This window comes from Scyliorhinus canicula, chromosome 16 (genome assembly GCF_902713615.1).
Source record: "Scyliorhinus canicula chromosome 16, sScyCan1.1, whole genome shotgun sequence".
NCBI lineage: Eukaryota > Metazoa > Chordata > Chondrichthyes > Carcharhiniformes > Scyliorhinidae > Scyliorhinus > Scyliorhinus canicula.
The window spans coordinates 118021318-118031507 of record NC_052161.1 but is presented as its reverse complement, the minus strand read 5'-3'; the positions used below and the strand labels follow the sequence as shown (position 1 = coordinate 118031507).

The window sequence follows — 10190 nt, the reverse complement described above, 5'->3', positions numbered from 1 at the left end:
AATTAATCGTCAGCAGGGGGGGGGGGGGGGGGGGGGGGGGAGAGATAGGGTAGCGTAGAGTAGGGGGTTGCTTAGGCAGGTTCTTGTGAGAAGGGAGCCGATGCTCGCATTATGTCTTATTTGCTTTTTGTACACTACACTACAATGTTGCTGTTTTATATGCCAAAAATACCTCAATAAAATTGTTTATTAAATAAAGAAAATAGGAAAAAGTCACACAAATGGTGCCAAGTGTGACAACCTGTGAAAGTACTGATATGTTCAACAGGCTCAATTTTAATTTACAACTTTGTACTGATGCATTTTCAAACTTTTTTTGCAGGTTGCCAATCTGGAGATAAAGGGTTTTAAAGAAGTGAGGAAACTAGGCGATGGAATTTGAGTCTACTGCTGAGCTCTTCTTTTACGGGTTGCTGGTGTTTCTGGGGGTTTGGGGAAATATCTTGGTCTTGGTGACAATATTCGCCACGACTGTGGAAAGCCATGGCCTCGCCGCTTCTGACATCATCCTAACCAACCTGGCAGCTGTCAACCTACTCATTTCAATCTTTCGGAACATCCTCCTGGTCATCACCGAGTCGAGGGTGAAGATTTTGCTGAGCCTCAGCTGGTGTCGAGTCTTCATGTTCCTCTGGATGTGGCTGAAGTCTGTGAGCGTCTGGGTCACTTTCTGTCTGAGCTGCTTCCACTTCCTCAAGATAAAGCAGCACGTCCACCTGAGCACAAAGATGAAGGAGATTATGTATGTGCTGGCAATATTGGTTGGGGTCTGGTTTGTCAACTTTCTCTACTCAATCCCAGCTTTTATTTACAGCCAGACAGCTAGTGGGAACGAGACGAAGATTCTGATGGTGGTCAGCACCACCATGGAGCCTTTCCTGGGCTGTGTCTGGAAGTTCCCCACTCACGAAAGCGGCATAATCTTTACCGCCTTCACTCTCGTCCTTCACGAACTCATACCTATTATATTCATGGTGTGCACCAATCTCAGCACCGTGTATTACCTCAGCAAACACATCAGGACAATCGCGGACGAGCACTTGCACAGTGTACAGGTCGAGAGAATGGCAACCAAGTTGATCATGGCACTGGTGACACTGTTTGTCCTGTGTACAGGCACCCACTTGTTGGCTGTCAGTTACTACAATCACAATGGGGGCCCGGCTACTGCCTTTCTGTTGACTTTGGCCAAGTACTGCGCCACGATATTTATAGGCTTCAGTCCTCTGTTGATAGCTGCAGGACACAGCAAGCTGCGGCATAAAGTTTGCAAAGTGTTGCACATTAAAATATTTTAATTTTTTTTTCTGGAGAATAAAAAAAGCATCTCGGTTCTTAACAATTTGTGTCGAGGTTAGCTATCTGAAGGCTGGTAATTATACACTGAAATTTGAAACAACCCTGTGTCTTGTTAATCAGCCTTGAGTTTAAATTTCTACTGTTCTGATCCATTTTCCTTCACCTAGCATCTCCTGCTTCCACCTCCGGTGGATTTTTACTTCAGCTTTCTTTTATTCGGTCAATGTGGGCGTCACTGTTTTGGCATTTATTGCCCATCCCTAATTGCCACTGCCTTCTTCAACTGCTTTTGCCCATGTGGTGTAGGTACATGAGCTTCACCATGTAATGTAGGTAGTGCTGTTCGGGAGGAGTTCCTGGATTTTGACACGGCAACAGTGAAGGGACTGTCTCTACTTTTTCGTTTTTATAATTCAGTAGCTGATCCCTTTAATGTTCTGCAAATTTTCTAACCAAGCAAGCGTACAGAGCCATAGCATTCAGGAAGATGAGCAGACATCAGCTCAGGTGGTGGTAGTGGTCAGGAGGTTATGGATCCCAAGGCCCACTCCAAAGCACAAAATCCAGGCCAACACTCCAGTATTGTAGTGAGAGAGTGCTTTCGAGCTGGAGGCATCCTCTTTCGGATGAATGTTAAATTGAGACCCCCGGGCACCCTAAATAGCCGATTAATGACCCACCTAAAGGCCTCATCCTTCAGCCACTGGTGTTATCCCAGTGCTCGGTTGGCCTGTCACCACACAGTGTGCATGACAGGTAAACCTGTGTCGGCTGCTTTCCACCTCCGGGCGAGGGTCCCTCCATCAGGCACTCGCCACCTGATGAAGAGACTGGACATCAGGAATGGCGGAGGCCAAACATCTCTTTGTAAATCTTCCCCTTTTCTTATCAATTTTATAAAATCCTTGATAATGTCAAAACATCTCTTTGTAAATCTTCCCCTTTTCTTATCAATTTTATAAAATCCTTGATAATGTCAAAACATCTCTTTGTAAAGGAATGGCGGAGGCCCACTGAGAGCCTTGTCCTTGCTGTCAGCCTCCCTGCATCCTTTGCCCCTTGATCCGCACATTATTTACCTGTGGCCTAGGTAACTCCACGATCCTGGGACTCCAGTAGTGTTCTTCAAACTTTTTTTCCGGGGACCCATTTTTACCAACCGGCCAACCTTCGGGACCCAACCCGGCCGGCCTTCACGACCCACGCCGGCTGACCTGCACGACCCACCATTTTCTCTTACCTTGTTTGCTGCTGACAAAAATGGAGGAAATGGTTTGGGTCCCTTTGGCTCTCGTACACGCTCCTCCAATGAAACCTGTTGGATGAAGGGGAAGCCTTCCGGTGTCAGAAAGTATGGAGTCTCCATTTGTCCTAAGTTCTGCATTTTTTTCCTGTAACATTTTATCAAATAAACCCCCCCGAACTTGTAAAAAAAATGAATAAAATAAATGAAAAAAATAATAATTAAATGAATAAAATAAATGAATAAAATTCCCCCAAACTTGTAAAACAAAAAGCTGCAACTGTTTAAAAAAATAAGTGGCCGCACTGCGCATGCGTGCCAGATCATTGGCGCGCATGCGCAGTGCGATCGCATTTTTTTTACATGTTCGCGGCCATTCTGAAGGTTATTAGCGTTATTAACAGCCGGCTTTTGCGCACAGATTTGCACGATCAGGAGCGCCGTGACGGACGGCTCCGCGACCCTCCCGACACCCGCCCGTGACCCACCCGCTGGTCGCGCCCCCGAGTTTGACAATGCCTGTTCTAGTACTTGTCCTTCTGGTAGCAGCCACAGCCTCTCCAGTGGTATTACTGAGCACCAGAGCTGCTGGACACACTGCAAGGTAGTGAGACTTCCGTCCCTATGATCTTGATTCCAGGGGAAGGCCCTCTGCTGGCCTTCCCACTGCCTGATTTTCTTGTGGTTCAGCACGTCTTCCCAAAAGCAGACAGCATGGGCCGCTCTCCTGCTGGCAGGTGAAATTCGTGACACCTCAGCGAGATTTTGCCCCTCTCTTCTCTCTCAGGTGGATGTAAAGGTCGTGAAGGACAAGAGAGTTCTCCACCGTGTCCTGGTTAATATTTATCCCTCAAACAATAATGCTGAAATAGATTATCTGGCCATTTTCATATTGATGTCGGTGGTACCTTGTTGTCACAAACTGGACACCATGGCCGAGATTCTCCGAGCACGCGCCGGGTCAGAGAATCGGCGGAGACATGGGAAATTCCCGCCATGCTGCTCTGAAGCATGGACGCGATTCTCCGCCAATCGCGCCCACGTGGTCGACGCAGCGCCGGTCGGGGGCCGCTGAAAGAGACCCCTGTGGCAATTCTCCGTGGTCAACCGACCGAATTCCCGCCGAGTCCCACCGCCGTGGTTCCAACCCGGTACCAACCTGCGGGAGCTCGGGCCCGCGGCTGTGATGGCCGTCCTGATGGGGGGCAGGGGGATCAGACTCCGGGAGGGGGGCTCCACGGCATCCAGGCCCACGATCAGGGGTTACCGGCTGGCGGTCACCCACGATCTGGAGGGGGTCTGGCGGGGAGGAGAGGTCAGAGATCGCTTCGGGGGCCTCAGGGATCAGGGTGCCATTTAAAAATGTGTCCCTATCTCTTGCTGCACTCGGGAGTTCCAGAGAGCGGAGCTCCCCAGTGTACAAAACGAGGCTGTGTGCAGCCTTGGCCGCGCCTTCCCCGCTGAGGCCTCTTACACAACACGAGTTGCATTTTATAGCCATGTGTTTCTCGGGGCTGCGAGTGCCGCGAAACATGTAGCTAAAAGCACTCGCTATGGGACTTTGTTCCCATTTGGCTGAATCAAACCCATTGACTGTCTCCAGTCCCACTTGAACAATCCCTTGGGAGAGGAATCTGTGGTTTGTCAATGTCCACGATACCGTATTTAGTAGAATAATCAGATGCAGGTAGAGGGAAGGGTTTCATAAAGTATTAAGTCTCTCTCTGAGATTAAGGAGTGGATGGTGCCCTCCTCACATCAGGTAGCTCTCAATCACAGTACATTATCAGTAAATATCTCCAGCTTACTGAGAAAAGACAATCAGGTCTCCTGATAGATCAAGTAGACTGTTTTTGAGAAAAGCAAAGATGGTTAAACATAGAATGCTGTACCACAGAAGGAGGCCATTCAGCCCAATGTGACCATGCTATCTCTCTGCAAGGTCAAATCACCTTGATCATCTTTTCCCTTTCGACCTGCAAATATTATCTATTTGCATAATTATTCAATTTTCTATTGAAGAATGAAGAACATGTGCTGATATCAACATGTACTTGTATCGATGACCCTCTCTTTACAGGGAGATATTTCATTCTGACTGCTGTTCCAGATCTTTATAGTTCAGTAGCTCCATCTTGTGTTTCATCCAGGTCCAGTTGCTCTGTGGTGGTGTGTTTTTGTTGCTATCTTTCCATAGGTCTCAACGTGATTAAAAAGCTAATTGCAAAATCTCAATTTTGCAAAAGCTAAATAGTATGTCAATGAACGCAACAGAGTAAATTACAGCATTTATGATAAATATTCAGTTATTATGTATTTTTAAAAGAACGTATCAGATCACAGTGGATTGGATTGGATTGGATTGGATTTGTTTATTGTCACGTGTACCGAGGTACAGTGAAAAGTATTTTTCTGCAAGCAGCTCAACAGATCATTCAGTACATGGGAAGAAAAGGGAATTAAACAGAATTCAAGAAAATACATGAGAATACATAATAGGGCAACAGTGGAACAGTAATCAACAAAATGCATAGAATGCTGACTGACATTGACAGATCAGTGGAGTACAAGCATAAAGATATTATACTATGATGAAACCTTGCAGAAGTTTGTGGGCAGCACGGTAGCATTGTGGTTAGCACTGTGGCTCCACAGTGCTAGGGTCCCAGGTTTGATTCCCCACTGGGTCACTGTCTGTGCGGAGTCTGCACGTTCTCCCCATGTCTGTGTGGGTTTCCTCCGGGTGCTCTGGTTTCCTCCCACGGTCCGAAGACATGCAGGTCAGGTGAATTGGCCATGCTAAATTGCCCTTAGTGTCCAAAAAGGTTGAGGAGGGCTTATTTGGTTAGGGGGATAGGGTGGAAGTGAGGGCTTAAGTGGGTTGGTGCAGACTCAATAGGCCGAATGGCCTCCTTCTGCACTGTATGTTCTATAAGTATGTGATATATTAGCTTTAACTTCAAGAAATACCTGGATACAGGGCAGCAAGGTGGTGCAGTGGGTTAGCGCTGCTGCCTCATGGTGCCGAGGTCCCAGGTTCGATCCCGGCTCTGGGTCACTGTCCGTGTGGGGTTTGCACATTCTCCCCGTGTCTGCGTGGGTTTCTCCCCCACAACCCAAAGATGTGCAGGGTAGGTGGATTGGCCACGCTAAATTGCCCCTTAATTGTAAAAAATGTATTGGGTACTCTAACTTTATTTTTAAAAAAGAAATACCTGGATACAAGAACAAGAGTGTATTTGATTTAAAACTGGTGTAAGGAATGTTGAGGACAGATATCAGCAACTATATCTTTATGCAAAGAGAAATCAAGAAAGAAAGGAAAACTGGAATTCTTCAATACACAATAAAATAACAGTGCGGGTGTGTGGTGTGTATGTTTTATTCTGTTGGATTAGTTAAAATGGTTCCGTCATCCATACCTATCCTGTGATTTTACCCGTATTGCTCGGACTAATAAAGTCTCCAAACTGTGCGCTTGCATTATTTCAAGAGTTTTTATTACTGACTATGCACCTATGACATCTTCATTGAATTGTGTGGGGAACAATTTTCACATTATCCAGGAGATTACCATTTAATCAGTGATAGGTGGTGAACTGCAATCTTGCCCCAACATTACACATCACTGCACAGATCTGACCACTTTTCACACTGCAGTAAATAGTTATCGGAAGTCAATTAAAAATGCCACTGTAACTCATTATTATGGAAACAGCAGATAAACTTAAACCTGCACATTTTGGCATTCAACACTTTATACCACCAGTAATCAGGCTCACACAGATTACATTTTTTAATATAATTTTCACTGTGAAAAGTGTTTTCACCTGGACTGTTCCTTTATGTCCAAACAGTTTAGGGAATCTCATATACTAGATTATTTTGTGGACGGTAAGAAGTCTGACAACACCAGGTTAAAGTCCAACAGGTTTGTTTAGAATCACAAGCTTCCGGAGCGCAGCTCCTTCCTCAGGTGAATGTTTTATGGAGATCAGTCTTTCAACTTGTAATGCCAAAAGGAAAGCCTGTGCACCCCACTTCTGTCCCAGGCATGAGCTGGTCCACCCAACCAAACAAATACCAACCAGGGAATATTAAGGTGCTTTGAAGCATCATTTGCTGAATGCAATTCAATACAAAATATGCTGTCACCGTGCACCATTGTGCTGTATTCAGGGAGGTCAATTATGTTATTGCACACAAAGTAAACTCTTGATCAAGTGAGCCATCATCTGGAAGATGCCAAGTGGACTTGTAAACCTTCCACACAAAGAGAAAGGAATAGTCAGAGATCAGCCTACCCTCTCGCAAATCTCAATAGTTACCACAGCATTCTTAGTACAGTCTATAAGCAAAGAACACAAAAGGTAACTCAAGATTGTTGAAACATTGAGGGAACATTGCTGCCCAGTTCTCAATGTTCCAAGAATAGGGAGAATTGACTATCTGACATCCTTCCTTCCTGAGAATTGGGAAATTCAACTCCTCACGCCCATTCTGGAATGTCTCCCAATCCAGAGAAAATTTTAAAACATTCCAGAAGATAGGCTTTTCCCCATTACATGCTGCAAATACACAGATTGCATCACTGGTTCTGCTCACAGTGAGATCTACTTTGTAACATGCGTGTTGATGCAAAGTGGAAACAAAATGTAGAGAGCGATCATACTTCATCAACAACTGACCCGTGGTATCGGAACTATGGTCACCACCTTACATACCTACTCACCAGAGCAGCATAGAAAGCTGGCATTCTTGTACTGTTAACCAGTGAGCCCTGTACATTTTAGCTGTCTGGAATGCTCTTAAGGAAAGGAGGAAAATATTAAGAACAAATTGAATTTAATAATAATCTTTGTTAATAATAATAATCTTTATTGTCACAAGTAGGCTTACATTGCAATGAAATTACTGTGAAAAGCCCCTAGTCACCACATTCCAGCATATGTTCGGGTACACAGAGGGAGAATTTAAAATGTCCAAATGACCTACAGCATGTCTTTCGAAACTAGTGGGAGGAAACCGGAGCACCCGGAGGAAACCCACACAGACATGGGGAGAACGTGCAGACTCCGCGCAGGCAGTGACCCAGCTGGGAATTGAACCTGGGACCCTGGCGCTGTGAAGCCACAGTGCTAACCACTGTGCTGCCGTGCTGCCCCAATTTAAAATGGATCTTTAACATACTCAAATGGTAAAAAGGAGCTTCACAGGCAAATTAATAAATTTTGATATTGAATCACGTACGGTGCAATTAAGACAGATGGGCAAATGCTTAGCCAAAGGGCTAACTTTCATGAGGAAAGAGAGGTTGAGGTACAGATAAGAATGTTAGAATTGTAGTGTTGCCAGACCAGGAGCCAATGTAGGTCAGGCAGCAAAGTGGTAAAGAATGACTGGACTTCATGAAAATTGATTGATTTATTATCACATGTACCAAAGTACAGTGAAATGTATTTTTCTGTGGCCAAGGGAACGTACACAGTGGACAAAAAGAATAATTGAAGAAGTACATCGACGAATAAGTAATTGGTTACAGTGCGGAACAAGGACCAAACAAAGCAGATAAGACATGAGCAAGAGCTGCAAAGGGTGTTGTGAATAGTGTCTTACAGGGGGCAGATCCTGTAGCATAGTGGTCAGCACAGTTGCTTCACAGCTCCAGGATCCCAAGTTTGATTTCCGGCTTGGGTCACTGTGCAGAGTTTGCACTTTCTCCCCTGTCTGCGTGGGTTTCCTCCGGGTGCTCTGGTTTCCTCCCACAGTTCAAAGATGTGCAAGTTAGGTGGATTGTCCGTGCGAAATTGCCCTTAGTGTCCAAAAGGTTGGGTTGGGTGGGGTTACTGAGTTACAGGAATAGGGTGGGGGTGTGGACTTAGATAAGGTGCTCTTTCCAAGAGCCGGTGCAGACTGGATGGGCTGAATAGACTCCTTCTGCACTGTAAATTCTATGATATGTAGATCAGTCCGAGGGAAAGCCGTTGAGGAGTCAGTAACTGTGGGGAATAAGCTGTTCCTATGTCTGGATGTGCGGGTCTTCAGACTTCTGTATCTTCTGCCTGATGGAAGGGTCTGGAAGAAGGCAAAGTCTGGGTGCAAGGGGTGTCTTGACAATGCTGTCTGCCTTCCTGAGGCAGCGGGAGGTGTAGACAAAATCAATGGGAGGGTGATGTGTTGGGCTGAGTTCACTACACTCTGCAGTTTCTTGCGATCTTGGGCCAAGCAGATGCCATACCAGACTGTGATGCGGCTGGATAGGATGCTTTCTATGGTACATCTGTAGGCAGCAGAGTTCTGGATGAACTCAAACTTATGGAGGATGGAAGGTGAGAGGCCTACCTGGAGAGCATTGGAATTTAAGTCTGGAGGTAACAAGTGCATAGATGCACATTTTTAAAAATCACATTTTCTACTTTCTTCGAATGCAAGGTTGATGCTTACTGAGTGAAGTTCAGTCACCTCCCACCCTCCAATACCTCACTGAAATAACAATACTGTGTGTGTGTTAATTTAGAAAATATAAGCAGGTTATTTGATTTATGGGGCACCACAGGGAAGCTCAATTTTGTGTCACCTAACAGTGATCAAGACGTTGAATAAAGTTTTCTTGTATCTTGCTGGGTGCAGTGTAGCCAATTGCTGCACAAAGTGACCAATTGTCAAAATTTCTTTCCACTCTCCCCCCCCTTCAAATAGACTTTATTCATAAAATATTGCAGTGCTATACTGAATTCAGCACCAGTTGGGATGAAACCAACAATCATTGGGTCTGTGTGGTTTAGTTCCATGTTGGCCAATACATTTACACTCCACAAAAAGTTAAAAGTGGAGGTTATTTGAAACAAAACTTGAAAACACTTGTACTGCATCAAGTGCCAGAGAAACATTCTTGTGGTTTGCTCTCTTGCAGGGACTTTTCTGCGGAGAGTTGAACTCTTAAACGGCTGAAACCCAAAGCCCTCCCTCACTATGTGCCAGCCAGCACACTAAACAAGAAATGGATTCACTAACAAAAGGCAATATAAAATGACAAACTCATTTAGAAGTGTTGTAAAGTGTGGAGGAATTGCAACTGAGACAGGGTCAGATTAAATTGGAAATAAAGAGACTGAGGTGGGTTTTTTTTGATGGGATTGGGATAAAAAATGGATTGTGTCTGGGAGGGCCTGGGATGGAAGAGGGTGGGTTATGGGATGGAAGAGGGTGGGGTGGGATGGGTTGGGTTGGGGGATGGCAGAGGGTGGGTTGGGGATGGCAGAGGATGGGTTGGGTTGGGGGATGGCAGAGGATGGGTTGGGTTGGGGGATGGCAGAGGATGGGTTGGGTTGGGGGATGGCAGAGGATGGGTTGGGTTGGGGGATGGCAGAGGGTGGAATGGGTTGGGTTGGGGGATGGCAGAGGGTGGGTTGGGGACTGGGGGCAAATGAGCACCAGAAGAGATTGGGGGTGGAGGTTAAAGGTCCAGGTTGAACACAAGTTCCAGAATAGATGACGAGTTAGACTGCTGAAGTTTGTGTCGGCGCTGTGGACAAGGGGGAAGGAGGAGGAGGGAAGATGAGACCCGGCCGTTTCCTTGCTGCTGAGTTTTGGGAGGTAGTTCCAGATTCAGGTCTTTGGGATCCCTCCCGGCGTTTTACCCCGCTTC

At 45.8% G+C, this 10190-nt stretch overlaps 1 protein-coding gene across 1 annotated transcript; it reads left to right on the top strand.

Moving 5' to 3' along the window:
• The first annotated feature begins 327 nt into the window (after positions 1 to 327).
• On the top strand, positions 328 to 1298 carry LOC119951046 (olfactory receptor class A-like protein 4). Its single transcript, XM_038774080.1, has one exon. It carries the CDS (start codon positions 372 to 374, stop codon positions 1296 to 1298), a length of 927 nt encoding a protein of 308 aa, XP_038630008.1. The 5' UTR covers positions 328 to 371.
• Positions 1299 to 10190: the final 8892 nt, after the last annotated feature.

Bases quoted from the DNA above. Each gene is read 5' to 3' on its own strand.
- LOC119951046 (XM_038774080.1), top strand. From the start codon at position 372: ATGGAATTTGAGTCTACTGCTGAGCTCTTCTTTTACGGGTTGCTGGTG.